Source organism: Coenobita brevimanus, unplaced genomic scaffold, assembly GCF_032717465.1.
Source record: "Coenobita brevimanus isolate Jiangsu-jjx unplaced genomic scaffold, ASM3271746v2 jjx.HiC_scaffold_2696, whole genome shotgun sequence".
Classification (NCBI taxonomy): domain Eukaryota; kingdom Metazoa; phylum Arthropoda; class Malacostraca; order Decapoda; family Coenobitidae; genus Coenobita; species Coenobita brevimanus.
The window spans coordinates 36,631-53,829 of NW_027643649.1; the positions used below are offsets into that span (position 1 = coordinate 36,631).

At 43.9% G+C, this 17,199-nt stretch overlaps 1 protein-coding gene across 1 annotated transcript; it reads left to right on the top strand.

Moving 5' to 3' along the window:
- The first annotated feature begins 1,828 nt into the window (after positions 1-1,828).
- Positions 1,829-14,973, top strand: LOC145390000 (high affinity cGMP-specific 3',5'-cyclic phosphodiesterase 9A-like). Its single transcript, XM_080265093.1, has 9 exons — positions 1,829-1,848; positions 2,429-2,530; positions 3,202-3,341; positions 7,021-7,147; positions 7,427-7,540; positions 7,902-8,052; positions 10,550-10,639; positions 11,637-11,798; positions 14,884-14,973. The coding sequence occupies exons 1-9, from the start codon at positions 1,829-1,831 to the stop codon at positions 14,971-14,973; spliced, it is 996 nt and encodes a 331-aa protein (XP_080121219.1).
- Positions 14,974-17,199: the final 2,226 nt, after the last annotated feature.

Genomic DNA, 17,199 nt, shown 5'->3' on the forward strand with positions numbered 1-17,199 from the left:
AGCTGGGACCGTGTCTTGGGAATCGATTCATAAACACTACCTAGGACGTACATGGCAATTCCTACCCAGGAATTTTCCCAAGTCCCAGACTTAGGAAAAATGCTAACCGTAGCAATATTTTTTTTCGAAAATGCAGTTTTTGGTCAAGATAGAGAGATATATTATTTAGTAAAATACTCTAAGTCACAAAATGATTATAGAAATAATGTAGGTGGATTTCTTGATGAATGTAAGTATCTATTTTCCAGTTACATTTTCTTTTTTCTGTGGACGCTAGGCTATCGTGTATTGTAAACATACAGACGACGCGGGAGCATTCAACCTCCTAGAAGAATGCGCCCCGGTGGAACCTCTCGGTTTTCAAACATTCTTTTAAGTCCACATTCATTGAGTATCCTAGCATCATGCACTGACCCTGGCCACTTGGCCAAACAGTTAATAATTCTGTACTTGGCATCAAAAACAACTTGTACATTAATGCTATGATACCGCTTTCTGTTCACATATTCTTCTTCAAACTCTTTTGGGGCTATTATTCTCACATGTGTCCCATCAATTGCTCCACCCACCCCGGGAAGCCAGCAATCTCCATAAATTCGATTTTTTTCCTTTGTAGTTCTTGGGGGTCTGTGGGGAACTTCAAGAATCTACACATTATTTCACGTCCGTAGAACGCATTTAATGTCTGTGAGATAAATCTGCTGACTGTAGGCTGTGAGGGTCCCAAATCATCACTGCAGCATAGTTGCATTTTACCTGTGGCCAAATATCTCAACAAAATGATCACTTTCATCTCCGGGGTAAGTGCCTGGTTCCTCTCAGATGGACTTTGCAGGACATCTCTTACCAAGTCAGTAACAAAAATAATTCCTGCACGATCCAAACGGTATCTGCTTATCAGTTCTGCATCACTTAATTCATTCAACACGTCCCTACGTGGGCGAAAAGTTCTCTGCTGACGCCTCGGAGCTTGTTGTTGTTCAGCCATTTTCAGGTCCTAGGAATATTCCTAAGTCGTAAGTCACCTCCCTGGCTACACCTAAAATCTCCGTGTCTTAGGACCAGTCCTAGGACGTGGGAGCGTTTATAAACAAGTCCTGCGACTTGGGATCAGTTCCTACGACTTGCGACTAGTTCCTAGGTCCCAGGACCTTTTATGCATACGGGCCCAGTTCTTGTATTTTTTCTTGCCATCACCAAATGATCTTGTTTGACATAGGAGGGACTTATTACAGGGGTTAGGTATAGCCTTCATTAATCACTTCACTGCTGCATCATCATCATCCGGACCAACTTTCCCATCCTACCGGTAGGGCAGGGTGAGGAGTAGCAACATTCAGACAGCCCAAGTTTACCCAGTCCAATGGGCCATGCTTCCATTCACTCATCATTCAAGCCCCTGGAATCCTGGCTCTATCTGATACACCAAAAACATTCACCATATTCTGTAGCTTCACATAAACATATCCGATAGAGTTAATACGGATACTGTCACATTAAAAGGGGTGTCAAATCCTTGATCATGCTCTTCTCACAACATTCATCCAGCCAGCTTGGATCTCATGTCAGTTCGCTAGCCTCATAAACCACAGACCTTACTATATTCCTTCTGCCTTAACTTGGCCCAGAGCTTCATACTTTTGTAGCTCAGTGGCAGAAAAAGTCAGTATGGTTTCTTGACAAGCACTTCTTCGTGACTAGTGCCATATTTGTATTGTTTATGAAGACTCCAACTATCTATCTATCTGTCTGTCTGTGGAAGGGAGAGGAGAGAGAGAGAGACCAAGGATGAGATGAGGGCTGGAGTGGGTATATATGAGAGATGAGGATGTCAGTTGGCGGGATAAGGTGACGTGGAGTCGATTTATTTGTGGCCACCCCTTACAGTATTAAGGTGTCTGGCAATAGATAAATAGATAGATAGTGGAATGTGTGGTATTTGCATTGGTCATCGATGTATTGTGAAGAAATAATGATGAGATGATGATGATGAAGATAACGATGACGAAGATAACGATGATGATGATGATGATGACGATGACAATGATAATGATGAAAATGATGAAGATAACAATGATGATGATGACAAAGACAATGATAATGATGAAAATGATGAAGATAACAATGATGATGATGACGATGACAATGAAGATAACGATGATGAGAAGATGAAGATAATGGTGATGATGATGATGATGATGACAAAGACAATGATAATGATGAAAATGATGAAGATAACAATGATGATGATGATGACAATGAAGATAACGATGATGAGAAGATGAAGATAATGGTGATGATGATGATGATGATGACAATGAAGATAACGATGATGAGAAGATGAAGATAATGGTGATGATGATGATGATGATGATGATGATTTACTTTATTATTGTTGCTGTCTCTAATTTTCTCTCTCTCTGGGCAGTGATGGTGTGGTGGAGGCGGAAACACAAGAGCTACTACGACTACCTTCTGTCAACAGTTGGCTGTGGCAAGAGTCGCAAATATTACTGCTGCTGCAACACATGTGAGAGAGAGAGGTGGGAAGGAGAGAGGAATTAAGAGGATGGGAAGGGAAGAGAGAAAATGAATTGGCAGGAATGAGAGAGACAGAGAGGATGGGAAGGGAAGAGAGAAAATGTGAGTTTATGAGACCAAAGTTGAATTGGAAGGAACAAGAGAGAGAGAGAGTATACATGCATTCTACTGTGTAAATATATATACTGTATATAAGATAAGGTCCTCTTAAATGCTGTTGATCCTTATTAAACCGAACTTAGTGAGTGACAGACTAACTAGGAGAGTATGTGAATGAGGTTGAGGGGGGAGGAGAGAGGGAGGGGAAGATTGTGGGTGCAATGAAGGGATGAAGTAGAGAGGTATATGAGAGAGGGGGGTGTAAGTTGGGGGGATGGAGAGTGAGAGACTAACTAGAAAGAGTGTGTGAGAGAGTTGGAGGGGGGGAAGAGGGAGGGGGAGACTGGGGATGAGATGAGGGATGGAGTAGGGAGGTATATGAGAGAGAGGGATGTAAGTTGGGGGGAGGGCAGGGAAATGGGACAGGGTGACATGGAGGCATTTTGTTTGTGGCCACCCCTTAACGGAATTAAGACGTCTGGCTCTAGTTAGGTGATAGACAGACAAAGATAGATAGACAGATAGATAGATAAGTACTCTACCAATTTCTCCCCTCCACAGGTATACAGATCTAGGCCTGCTATCCAAGTTCGGCACAGAGATTGAGATGCTGCGTTATTTTCTGTGCCGCGTCAACCACTGTTACAACCAAGTCCCCTTTCACAACTTCGAACATGCCTTCTGTGTCACTCAGATGGTAAGTGGGTCCTATCTTTGTCGTAGATTTTCATTATTGTTATTATTATTATATAGTGGTAGGTGGGGTCACTCATCATCCACTTACTCGATGCAGTGCTGCTCTCAGGTGACTTCCCTTTCCTCTCTTCCTTCTTTCCTCCCATCCTCTTCTTTCTTTTTTCCTTCGTTCTTTCCTCTTCCTTCTGCCTGTGGGTGACTCTACACTGAGTGACAAACCAAATAGTTTCGTGTACACCAGGAAACCATTTACTATGCTGGGTGGTAACCATATAACCAAATTATGGTGCCTGGTGGTTTAGTGGGTAATTAAGGCTCCCCAATCGGATTGAGCCTTCGCAGGTTTATATCCAAGGGATGGTTGGGGGTTTGTTGCTCACGTAATGCCACTCAGGGATGAGCGAGGCTTTTCACTCTCATCTTAAATGTCAGGACCAACTTGCCTAGCCCTGGGCTCCTACGCTCCTTGTGGGGCAACACAATATTAGATGATGATGATGATCTATCTATCTATCTATTGCCAGACGCCTCAATCCCGTTTGGGGTGGCCACAAACAAATCGCCTCCAAGTCGCCCTGTCCCCCGCCATTTCACTGCCCTGCTTCCAACTCACACCCCCCTCTCTCATATACCTCTCCACCCCATCCCTCCATCTCATCCTCGGCCTCCCCCTCCCTCTTCCCCCCTCCACCTCACTCACATACACTCTCTTCGTCAGTCTTTCGCCCTCCATCCTCTCCACATGGCCAAACCACCTCAGTGTGTTCCTCATAACGCTTCCTATCACATCCACATCCACACCACAACGCTCCTTTATATCCTCATTCGTCAGCCTGTCTCTCCACGTGACTCCACAGGCTCCTCTTAAATAACTCATTTCCACTGCTCTCACTCTTGACTTGTGTCCTTCCAACAATGTCCAAGCTTCACTTCCGTACGTTAGAGTTGGTATCACAATACTGTCATGTAGTAACTTTTTCACTTCCATGCTCACTTCCCTGTTTCTTATCACTGCTTTCAAGGAACCAGCAACCTTTCTTCCCTGCTGTACCCTTTCAAGCACTTCACACTCCAAACCTCCATCCTTACTCATCACACTACCCAAATACTTAAACGTACTCACATTTTCCAATTCCTCACCATCTAACCTTGCTGTACATTCACTGACTTCACCTCTCTCAAAGACCATCACTTTACTCTTCCCTACATTCACCTTTAGGTTCCGTTTCTTACACACCCTCTCAAACTCATCCACCAAGCCTTGCAGCTCCCCTTCGTCTTCACTCAACAACACAGTATCATCTGCAAACAACAGTACAGGGAGTTTCCAAACACTATCCTCTCTCACCAGGGCCACTCCAACATCCACTACCCTACCTTGTACCTCTTTTATTACCCCATCCATGTACAGATTGAACAACCATGGAGACATGACACATCCTTGTTTCAAACCAACTTTCAAAGAGAAAAATTCACTTAGTTCACCATCCACACGCACTGCAGCCTTCGCACCATCGTACATACTCTTCACAGCATTCAACAACTTCCCATCTACTCCATATATTCTTAACACTTTCCACAATCCTTGTCTATCCACCCTGTCATATGCTTTCTCCAAATCCATGAAAGCCGCATACAACTTCTTTCCCTTCTCTAGAAACTTTTCCATTAAAGATCTAAGAATGAATATCTGATCTACACAACCTCTTCCCTTCCTAAAGCCTCCTGTTCTTCTCCAACTAATTTCTCTGTTCTTTCTCTAACTCTGTCTATAAGTATCCTACCATACACTTTTCCTATTATACTAAGAAGACAAATGCCCCTATGATTACCACACACTTCTTTTTCCCCTTTTCCTTTGTACAAGGGAATAATTATACCTGACTTCCAATCCTCCGGGACTCTACCTTCCTCCCAGGCCAATCTGCACATCTTCCACATCCATTCTACTACTATCTCTCCCCCATGCTTCAGCATTTCACCACACACTCCATCAATTCCTGGGGCTTTCCCCGATTTAACTTTCTTCATTGCTTCCACAACTTCTATCCTACTGATTTCTTCCTGTCTTCTCACCTCCCTCCTTCTCCCAGCCATTCCCCAGCCACTTATACTTGCATTACTTCCATCCTCTACGTTCAACAATTCCTTAAAGTGTTCTCTCCATCTGCTCACTTTTTCTCCCTTCTCCACTAGTAATCTACCATTTTTATCTTTCACTCCCCTGCTAACTTCACTTCCACCCTGTCTTACTCTTTTCACTTCTCTCCAGAACATTTTCTTACAGTCCCTCCACTTTACACTCAAATTCCTTCCAAATTCCTCATCCACTCTCTTCTTACTCTCTCTTACTAATCTTTTCACTTCTCTCTTCCTTTCCACATATAACTCTCTCTTCCGCCTCTCAACTTCTTCCACGCCCGTATTTCTCACCCATTCATTGTATGCTTTCTTCTTTTGTGCCACAGCCTGTTTCACCTCTTCAGTCCACCACGCTGTTCCTTGTACCCCCTCCGCCTTCTCTTCCTTCCACACACCACATCACATGCTGCACATATTTCTTCTGTAAATATCTTACACACACCTTCCACGTCTCCCATCTGCTCCAATTCATATTTGCCCAATCGTTCCTCCACTTCTCTCTTATACTCTGCCTTTTTCTCATCCTCTTGTAACCTTTCCACTCTCCTTGCAACTACTCCTTCCTCTCGTCTTTCCCTTCTTCTATTCCTCCATCTCACTTGCATCCTAATTCTGGCCACCACCAAGTAGTGGTCAGAAAGTCCACTCCCCCAACCTCTATACACTCTTGCATCCTTTACACATCTTCGCATCCTTTCATCCACACACACATAATCAATCATTGCCTTCCTTTCATTCAGTTCACCACCCACCCTTCTCATCACTCGCCATGTATACCTGTGGATCATTTTATGCCTGAAGAGGGTATTGGCTATCACCAACCCCCTCCCAGCACAAATGTCCACTAACGCACTCCCATTCTCATCTATCTCGGCAGGCACACCCCACTCACCAACTATTCCATCCACCTTCACATTCCCAACTTTACCATTCATATCACCAATCAAAAACACTCTCTCATTCCTTCCAAACTTTTCCATGCACATTTCCACATTTGTCCAGAACTCTTCTCTCACTCTTCTAGCACGATCTTGCGTTGGTGCATACACACACACAATCGCCCACATTTGTATTCCAACTTTCAACTTTACCCACACAATCCTTGACCCAACTGATCCATACTGTCTTATGCTCTTCTTCCATCTTTTACTCACAACTATACACACTCCTTCCTTTGCCCTCTCATTCTCATCTGCTCCTGCACATATACCCCATCCATACTCCCATTCTCTCACACTTTCTCCTCTCCATTTTGTTTCAGTTATTCCACATACATCCACTTTCGCACCCTCAAGCACCTGGACAATCTCTCTCTTTCACCTCATCATTCGCTCCTCTTACATTCCATGTACTCATTACCAAGTCCTTTGTCCGGTCCTGGGTCGTCATCGTTTGGTCAGTCCTTGTCCGAGGCTTCTTGTTTGTTTTTTTAGTTAGTTGTTTTCCGGGGAGGGGCACTAACCCTCCGCCAACCCTTTTAGTCGCCTTTTACGACAAGCAGGGATACTGGGGGAGTATTCTTGAAAACCCCCCTACCCCCAGATGTATGGTATGGTATGGTGTGGCGTTGTGGATTGCAGGAAAGACTAGGCGATTTAGATGTGTTAATTCTCCTTACATCCTGCATATGCCACGACCTTGACCATCCTGGATTTAACAACATCTACCAGGTAAGGGAAGCATTGTATTGTTTATTTATATTTGGCCTGAGTTTTAAATTACAGTATAGACAATGCACCTTAAGGGATATATAAAAAGAGGTGTGTAGTAGATAGATTGATATATTGTAGTGTTAAATATAGATAGATAGATATACTGTACTGTTAGAAAAATAGATAGATAGATAGACAGTCAGATGGATAGATAGATGGACAGATAGACAGACAGATAGATAGATAGATACACAGATAGATTCACAGCACCACTTAATAGATTCATTTTGGCCACTGATCAACGCCAAAACAGAATTAGCCCTGCGATACAATGACATATCACCGCTTCAAAACCATCACTGCTCCGTTGCATTCACTGTTTTGGAGCAACACGAATGCAACATATTCAGGTGGGTGTATTGAGAGGACGGAGAATGAGAGACTGACTAGGAGAGTGAGTGAGATGGAGAGGAGGGAGGGAGATGGGGAGGGGGAGACCGAAGATGAGATGGAGGAATGACGTGGGGAAGTATGTGTTTGAAAATATTGGGAGAAATATTTTGAGTTGGTCTGGCCATGTAGACAGGATGGAGAATGAGAGACTGACTAGGAGAGTGTATCTGAGTGGTGGAGGGGGAGGGGAGGGAAGGGGAGACCACGGATGAGTATTCTAGTCCAAGTTTTTAGTAATTACAGATACTACAAACCCTCTTATGGTAAGGACAACTCCCTTACCCCATTCCACTCACACAAAACCATTTTAATCCACAGAAACGTGTCGGCCGAGGACTACAAGAAAATTCGTGAAGGGATGATCCGCTGCATCCTGGCGACGGACATGGCGCGGCACAATGAGATTCTGTCTGACTTTAAAGAGATCATTGAGGAGTTTGATTTCAAGAACCGGGCCCATGTTAACCTTGTACGTATAGACTGTAGTTGATTTTGACTTTTTTTGCCCCCTCATGGTAGGTATAACTTGTTGTATCATTTGTCATATCATTTATAAAGCCAACAATGTACTTGTGTGTGTGTGGCCATTCGCCTTGGACGCTGCAACTGTGAGCAGGGCAATAGGCAGGATGCCGGTGGGGAAGGCAGCGAGAGTGGCTGGGTTAACTGCTAAAATGTTGAAAGCCTCAGGAGATATAGGAGTGGGGTTAGTTGCTTTCTTGATAAATACGATTATGTGTGAGTATGTTGTCCTCAGAGTGTAATTGTAAATGTGTACAAGGGGAAGGGTAATGCCCTGGAAGGAGGAAATTATAGAGGCACGAAGCTTTTAGAGCAGATGATGAAGGTAATGGAGAAAGTTCTAGAAGGTATGATTAGAGAAAGAGTGAATATTGATGAGATGCAGTTTGTGTTTATGCCAGGCAGGGGGACCACAGATGCCATATTCATTGTTTGACAACTTCAGGAAAAATGTTTAGGAAAGAAAAGGGATCTGTACTTTGTTTTTGTTGATATGGAGAAGGCCTTTGACAGAGTCCCTTGACAGGTGGTGAAGTGGACAGTGAGAAAGCTTGGGATCGAGGAGTGGCTGGTTAGGGTGGTTATGGCTGTGTATGTGGGTGCTCGCACCCAGGTAAGGGTGAATAGAGATTTGAGTAATGAGTTTTCCGTGAATATTAGTGTGCATCAGGGGTCAGTTTTGATCCCCTTGTTTATTATGGTACTTGAAGCCCTCTCTCGTTACTTCTGAAAGGGACTCCTGTAGATGTGTGCTAATGATTTGATTTGGTGTTGACTGCAGAAAATGAAAGGGAGACAGAGGAAAGATTTAGGAAGTGGAGAGATGGTATGGAGCACAAGGGATTAAGAGTAAATGCAGATAAAACAAAGGTAATGGTATCTAGGGCTGGTGGCAGTACTGTCAGAGTAGAGGGAGGGTGGCCATGTGCAATTTGCCACAAGGGGGTGGGAAGTATTTCCATCTTGTGCAGTGTTTGTGATAAGTGGATGCATAAGGGATGTAGTGGTATTAGAGGTAGACTGCGAGATAATGCTGATTTCATGTGTACAGTGTGTTGCAGAGAGCAGGTGGAGATTGTCAGGCATGAAAGGATTGAGCTTGCTGATGAGTCTCTTGAGTGTGTGGAAGAAGTTTTTATTCAGGAGACATGTTATATACTGGAGGTGGGGCTGGAGCTAGCTCTGTGGCTAGAGTGAGAAGTGGTTGGAAGTTCAGAGAGCTGTTGCCTCTCCTGACATTGAAAGGGCTCTCTCTCTGTGCTAAGGGATCTTTGTATGCGGCATGTGTCCATCCATCCATCCATCATCCAATCCTACGTTGCCCTGTGATGGGCATGTGTTAGGAGTGTAATTCTGTACGGCAGTGAGACTTGGGCAGTAAAGGAAGAGGATATTCGCAGGCTCAGACGTACAGAAATGACAATGATTAGGTGGATGTGCAATGTGTCCTTTAGTGCGAGGCTTGGGGGCCTAGGTTTACGATGGAAGAGTTGAGAGGTAGGATGAGACTGGAGTGTATTGGTGTTGTGATAAGGAGAGGTAGATTGAGATGGTTTGGGCATGTGGAGAGGATGGGGGATGATAACTGGGTGCAGAAAGTGAGAAGTGTTAATGTTAGGGATAGGGTTGCGAGAGGTATACTGAAAAAGACCTTGGATGAGGTCATTGAGTGTGACCTCAGGGATAAGGGACTGAATAGGAAAGATGCCAGAGATCCAGCAGTGTGGAGAGCTGCCATCGGGTGACCGAGGCTGATGCATGCAAGCATGTTGGAACCTTCAAGAACGAAAAGAAAAACGAAACGACCTTGGTCACCTAATGGCAGCAGCTCTCCATGCTGCCTGATCTCTGGCAGCCTCAAGTATTTAATTCCAGCTAGTGCAAAATGGTCTGAGAGTTAGTCATAGGAATAGTGGTAGGTAGGGGCAACTACTATCCACTCACCCAATGTAGTGCTGCCTTAAGGTGACACAGCACTATGTGAAAAGAAAAATGCTTGACTGTAAAGGGGTGATTATCAGATGTCATACAACCAGATGAATCCCTGGTGGTTTAGTGGATTACTGTTCCCCATCCAGATGTGGCCCAATAGGGTTTACGTGCCAGAGGTGAGTCTTCAGAGGCTAAGTAGGTGAATACTGGTACCACAGAGGCTCTTATGGTAAGGTGGTAGATGGATGGCAGTGAGAGAGGGGGATGTAAGCTGGGGGGAGGGCAGTGAAATGGCAAGGGACAGGGCAACATGGAGGCGATTTATTTGTGGCCACCCCTTACTGGATTATGGCATCAGGGTATAGATAGATAGATAGATGGATTGACTGATTGATTATGTATGCTCAGGACAACTCTAGCATTTTATTTTAGCTAATCCCAGATATTTTATTACTCTAAGAGGGATTATAGAAGCCTGAGAGTGTTAATACTGGTTTTAATATCCTGCCCAGCTGTCCATGGTGCTGATCAAGGTAGCAGACATCAGCAATGAAGCGCGGCCGCTGGACATTGCCCAGCCCTGGCTGGAGTGTCTCATGCAGGTAATGGTTTTTATGTTACTTCTTTTTCTTTGTAGGTGATGGCTTATGGAGGTAGTGTTCTGTTTATTCCTTCCCCCCCCCCCTCCGAGGTGGAAGTGCCTATCATCCATTCACTCAATGTAATGCAGCCCTCAGGTGACTCTGCACTGAGTGACAAGCCAAATTATTTCCTGTTGTCCAAGGAACCTACTGTATCATATCATTTATAAAGGCTCCAACATGCATTAGTCAGCCTTGGTCACCTAATGGCAGTTCTCCATGCTGCTTGATCTCTGGCAGCCTGCCTCAGCGTGCTTACATGCATCGGCCTTGGTCACCTCTTAGTGGCTATCCATGCTGCTCAGTCTCTGGCAGCCTCCCTATTCAGTCTATTATCCCTGAGGTAACACTGTGTGACCTCATTCCATATACTGGTACTAGATACTCTGTACTGTACTATGTTGTGTTGGTAATGAGGACTAGATCAAAACCTCCATCTCATCCTTGGTCTCCCTCTCTCCCCTGCACCACTCTCACATACACTTTCTTTGTCATTCATTCCCCATTCACACCTCTTGGCCAGACCATCTCAAGATCCTTTTACTAAGTAAGAGACTAACTAGGAGAGTATGTGAGTGAGGTTGAGGGGGGGAAAGGAAGGGGAGACCGAGGATGAGATGGAGGGATGTAGTAGAGGGGTATATGAGAGGGGGCAGTGTAAGTTGGGGGATGGAGACTAAGAGACTAACAAGGAGAGTGTATGTGAGTGAAGTGGAGGGGGGAAGAGGAAGGGGGAGACTGAGGATGAGATGGTGGGATGGAGTAGAGGGGTATATGAGAGGGGGGAGTGTAAGTTTGGGGGAGGGCAATAAAATGGAAGAGGACAGGGCAACATGGAAGCAATTTTTTGTGGCGACCCCTTACAGGATTAAGGCGTCTGGCTATAGATAGATAGATAAACAGAAACTTGTAATAGCTTCTAAAAACACTGATACTTATATTGCCATTCTTTCAACAGGAATTCTTCAACCAAAGTGACCTCGAGAAGTTGGAAGGGCTGCCTGTCTCTCCGTTTATGGATAGGGACAAAGTAACAAAACCATCATCTCAGTGCTCCTTCATTGGTTTTGTGCTCCTGCCTCTCTTTGAAGCACTAGGGAAGGTTCTGCCGGAGCTTGAGGTGAGGTAAATAGATTGATAGATAGATAGAGTGTGAGAGAGAGAGAGATAGACAGAGAGAGACCTAAGAGAGAGAGAGAGAATATACAGACATTCATTTCAGTGCTCCTTCATTGGTTTTGTGCTCCTGCCTCTCTTTGAAGCACTAGGGAAGGTTCTGCCGGAGCTTGAGGTGAGGTAGACAGATTGGTAGATAGATAGAGAGAGAAAGGGATAGATAGAAAGACAGAGAGAGATGTAAGAGGGAGTTAAATATGCAAACCTTCATTTCAGTGTGTCTTCTTTGGTGTTGTGCTTCTGCCACTCTTTGAAGCATTTTAGCAAGGCTAGTGAGAGAGAGAGAGAGAGAGATTTACTTTCTGTTGTTCTTATGATGTTGATGATGATGATGGTTCTATTCCAGTCTTTTCTGTTTGAATCTATTGTCTTTTATTATTATTATTATTATTATTATTGTAAGGGGTTGGCAATAGCCAACACCTACTTTCGTCATAAGATGATCCACCGGTATACATGGAGAGTAATGAGGAGGATGGATGGTGAACTTGTTGAACGAAAGGCAATGATAGACTACGTGTGTGTGGATGAGCGAATGAGAAGACAAGTGTTGGATGCAAGAGTGTGGAGAGGGTGGGGGAATGGAGTCTCGGACCATCACTTAGTGATGGCCAAGGTAAAGATGCAAAGAAAGTGGTTGAGGAGGCGAAGGGGAAGACAGGAGGAAGCAGCTCCTGTGAGAAGAGTGGAGAAATTGCAAGATAGTGAGAACATGGCAGAGTATAAGAGCATAGTGGAAGAAAGACTGGGAAGGTATGAGCTAGAGCAGATGGAAGGGGTGGAAGACGTATGTAAGATATTCACAGAAGAGATAGGCGCAGCGTGTGAGGCGGTTTGTGGAGTGAGGAGGAGATGCAAGGGTGTGCAAGGGACAGCATGGTGGAATGATGAGGTGAAACGAGCTGTGGAACAAAAGAAGAAGGCATATGATGAATGGTTGGCGAGTAGAGGTAGGGAAGAAGATGAGAGAGAGAAGAGAGAGGTATATGTGAGCAGGAGAAGGGAGGTTAAGAGACTGGTGAAGGAGAATAAGAAGAAAGTGGATGAAGAGTTTGGGAGGAATCTGAGTGTGAAATGGAGGGAGAGTAAGAAATTGTTTTGGAAGGAGGTAAAGAAAGTAAGGCAGTGTGAAGGGGGAAATAGTAGGGGAGTGAAAGATAGGAATAATAGATTGTTGGTGGAGAAGAAAGAGAAACTGAGGAGATGGAAGGAGCACTTTGAGGATTTGTTGAATGTAGAGAATGAGAGCATTGCGAGTATAAGTGGTTGGGGAATGGCTGGGGGAAGGAGAGATGAGAGGAGGGAAGAAGAGATCAGTAGGGCGGAAGTAGTGGAAGCGATGAAGAAGATCAAGATGGGAAAGGCCCCAGGGATTGATGAAGTGTGTGGTGAAATGCTTAGGTATGGGGGTGAGATTGTTGTGGAGTGGATATGGAAGTTGTGTAGATTGGCTTGGGAAGAGGGAAGGGTTCCAGAGGACTGGAAATCAGGTATAATTGTTCCTTTATACAAAGGAAATGGGAGAGAGAAGTATGTGGTAACCATAGGGGTATTTGCCTTCTTAGTGTGACTGGTAAAATATATGGTAGAATACTCATTGATAGGGTTAGGCATATGACAGAGGAGCTAGTTGGAGAAGAACAAGGGGGATTTAGGAAGGGAAAAGGGTGTGTAGATCAGATAATTGTTCTAAGATGTTTAGTGGAGAAGTATCTAGAGAAGGGAAAGAAAGTGTATGCTGCCTTCATGGACTTGGAGATAGCTTATGACAGAATAGATAGGCAAGGTATGTGGAAGGTATTAAGAATATATGGGGTGGAGAGGAAATTGTTGAATGCTGTGAAGAGTATGTACGAAGGAGCTAGGGCTACGGTGCGAGTGGATGGTGAGCTGAGTGAGTTCTTTGATCTCAATGTGGGACTGAAATAGGGTTGTGTGATGTCTCCATGGCTGTTTAATATATACATGGATGGGGTTGTGAAGGAGGTGCAAGGTAGGGCAGTGGATGTGGGGGTGGCTCTAATGAATGAGGGTGAGATTTGGAAGATTCCGGTGTTGCTGTTTGCTGATGATACAGTATTGTTGAGTGAAGATGAATGGGAGTTGCAAGGTTTGGTGAATGAATTTGGGACAGTGTGTAGGAGGAGGATGCTGAAAGTTAATGTAAACAAAAGCAAAGTTATGGTGTTTGAGAGGAATGAAGTCACAGAGTGTGCAGTGAGGTTGGATGGTGAGGATATGGAGAATGTGAGTGCATTCAAGTACTTGGGTAGTGTGATGAGTTAGGATGGAACTTTGGGGGATGAAGTGCGTGAAAGGGTACAGCATGGAAGGAAGGTTGTTGGTACACTGAAAGCAGTGATGAGAAATAGGGAGGTGAGTATGGAAGTTAAGAAGTCCCTGCATGATAGTATTGTGATCCCTACCCTGACGTATGGAAGCGAGGCATGGACCTTGCAAGAGGGGAACAAGTCAGGAGTGAGAGCAGTGGAAATGAGTTACTTGAGAGGAGCATGTGGAGTGACATGGAGGGACAGGTTGACGAATGAAGAAGTGAAGGAACGTTGTGGGGTGGATGTGGATGTGGTTGAAAAGATTAGGAGAAATACACTGAGGTGGTTTGGACATGTGGAGAGAATGGAGAATGAAAGACTGACTAAGAGGGTGTATTTTTAGAATTTAGACAGTTTATTGAGACAAACAGTTATACATACATATACGTATACAGGTATATCTATATATTACATTATCACCTCAAAAGGATGAGGACGCTGAGCTACTCTTCACCCTACTCCGAGATATTACATAAGAACATAATGTACTCTTCACCCTACTCAGATATTTTGTTCAGTTACTCTTACATCACAATATAGCAATGTCTACTTAAGTATGTGTTTGATGTTTTTACAATTCAGTATACTTCCTATTTTATCGTTATTAAACATCCAAACGACTTGTTCGGTCAGTGAGTCTACAGCAGGATTTCTAAACTGCGCTAATGTTGATCAGTGAAGTACATAGTGTTGCAGGGTGTGGGCTCTGGGTTCATTACACAGTCTGCAGCACGTTTTATGATCTGGCGTATCCACTCCAAGCTGCCACAGATATTTATAGCCTAACCTCAGTCTAGTGCATACAGAATCTTTCCACTTATTTCTATATTTTCCATATGTGAAGTGGGTTCTCAGAGCAACGTTAGTATAGTGATACATAGTTTCACTACTAGAATGTTGCTGCTCCATTCTCTGATTTTCCTTATGACCTTGTTGTGTTCTTACTATAGTTTTAATCTGTTTCAAGGTTAGTTGGCATACTACATCTATGTCTTCTTTTTCTGCTACATTCTTGGCTAGTTCATCAGCTCTTTCGTTCCCTGGTATTCCAACATGGGATGGTATCCATGTGAATGATATGAATCTACCCGATTGCTTGAGCTGATGCAGGACAGCTCTACACTGGAAGACTACGTCTGCCAGTGCAGGTGCTGTGCTCTTAAGTGACTCCAGTGCTCCTCGGCTGTCTACGAAGAAGCACACGTCTCCTTCACCTCCTGTGATCTCCCTGAGGCCGTATAATATTGCATATAGCTCTGCCTGAGTGGAAGACACGTTGTTGCTTATTCTAAAATTTATTTCGCTCTGTACACATGCACTGTCTGCTTTATCTAATATTACGATCCCACACCCTGCTCTGCCATCCTCTCTGACCGAACCATCGCAGTAGACGTGAGCAGTGTTTTCATTGTAGAGTTTATTTATTTGGTTTTGTGCATGTGTCCTTAACACACCTACAGCATAACATTCTTTCTTTTTCTGTAGTGGAGGTATGCTCACCTTTACCTCTTCCTCTTCCCAGGGTGGAGGCCTAGGTGCCTGCGGTATCTCCTCACAGAAGTTTTGTACCTCGTATTTGAGGACGTTCCTCGCAAGCTCTTTCACATAGCCATTCTTGCCTTGCCTCCAGAAGGTTCTGGTTCCGTTAACAACATCTTTGATGCTGTTACGGAGTCCCAGTCCGCTTTCTGACCGCATGTGTCTTATTGCAGCCGCCACATTGTCTTCCTGAATTCTATTTTTTACACTCTGCAAATTTAGCTCAAGTCTCATGACATCTATCATGGTGTTCCTTGGGCAGCTAAGTATGATTCTCATTGCGGCATTCTGGATTTTTTCAAGTTTTTCCAGCCTTCCTTCACCAAGGCAAGAGAGGATTGGGCTTGCGTACTCTAATACCGATCTGACAGTAGTGAGGTACATCATTTTTAGTACTGGTACACCCACCCCTGCACCACTATAGGCCATTGATCTCAAGGGCTGCAATCGTGCCTTGCATTGCGTTATTATGTGGGTCATCTCGGCATCTTTACAGTCTGCTGTGTAGCCGACATACATACCTAGGTACTTGTAAATTCTCACCCTCTCGATGTTTTTGCCATTAATTACTAAATGTTTTTCCCTAAACGCACGGCACTGGAACTTTGTCTTACTCTCGTTAATTACAAGACCCAGACTTTTGATCAGGTTGCCGAACCTGTTCAGTGCAGTTTGCATAACATCAAAAGTTTTGGACTGTATCATGATGTCGTCGGCATAGATTACTGCACTGACCCCGAAACCCAGGTTTTCACGCGCCACTTTGTTCATTAAAAGATTGAAAAGTAATGGGCTTAGGACTCCTCCCTGTGGTGTACCAAGCTCTAGATCAGTGGTTCCCAAACTGGGGGCCATAACCTGAACCGAAGGAGTTTAGCGAGTAGGTAGTCAGTGGAGAGAACTTACACAGGTTACACAGAAACAAAACCAAGAATCAAGAAGCTTGTTGATAATCTGCAACAACACCCTTCACACTGAGTGGAATGGGGATTCAAATGAAGGAAAAATGAACCTGGCATGAATGTTCAGAAGCAAATGGTCTGGGAGGAGGTGGGTGTGTCGCAATTGAAGGCCATGGTTGTGGCAGATAATTATGACTCACAATGATAGCATATCACTTCAGAATTATAAAGTTATCATTGTAAGATTCAAAGATCAGATCAAGTGCGATTAATACACTTTTTCAATCCAGTGATTTTTTTTTTTATTGCTGAATCAGCTTTTCGCAATAATGCAATTTTTAAATACTCTAAGTATGGATTTTTTAAATGTGCATTTTATTATTCCTTTAGTACCATTTCAATAATTATATAAGATTCAGCTAAGACAAAATACACATTTCTTTATTAATACTTAACAAAAGAGAAAATAACAAATGGAATCAATAAAATTACAGGATTTGCTAGAGTGATTTTTATATGGACATGATGAGTGTAGGACTGTAGTGTAGACAGTCACTGTAGTCATGGGTTA

Bases quoted from the DNA above. Each gene is read 5' to 3' on its own strand.
- LOC145390000 (XM_080265093.1), top strand. From the start codon at position 1,829: ATGTCAGTTGGCGGGATAAG. The intron at 1,849-2,428 runs GTGACGTGGAGT...CTCTCTGGGCAG, and splicing joins ATGTCAGTTGGCGGGATAAG to TGATGGTGTGGTGGAGGCGG. The intron at 8,053-10,549 runs GTACGTATAGAC...TATCCTGCCCAG, and splicing joins ACCGGGCCCATGTTAACCTT to CTGTCCATGGTGCTGATCAA.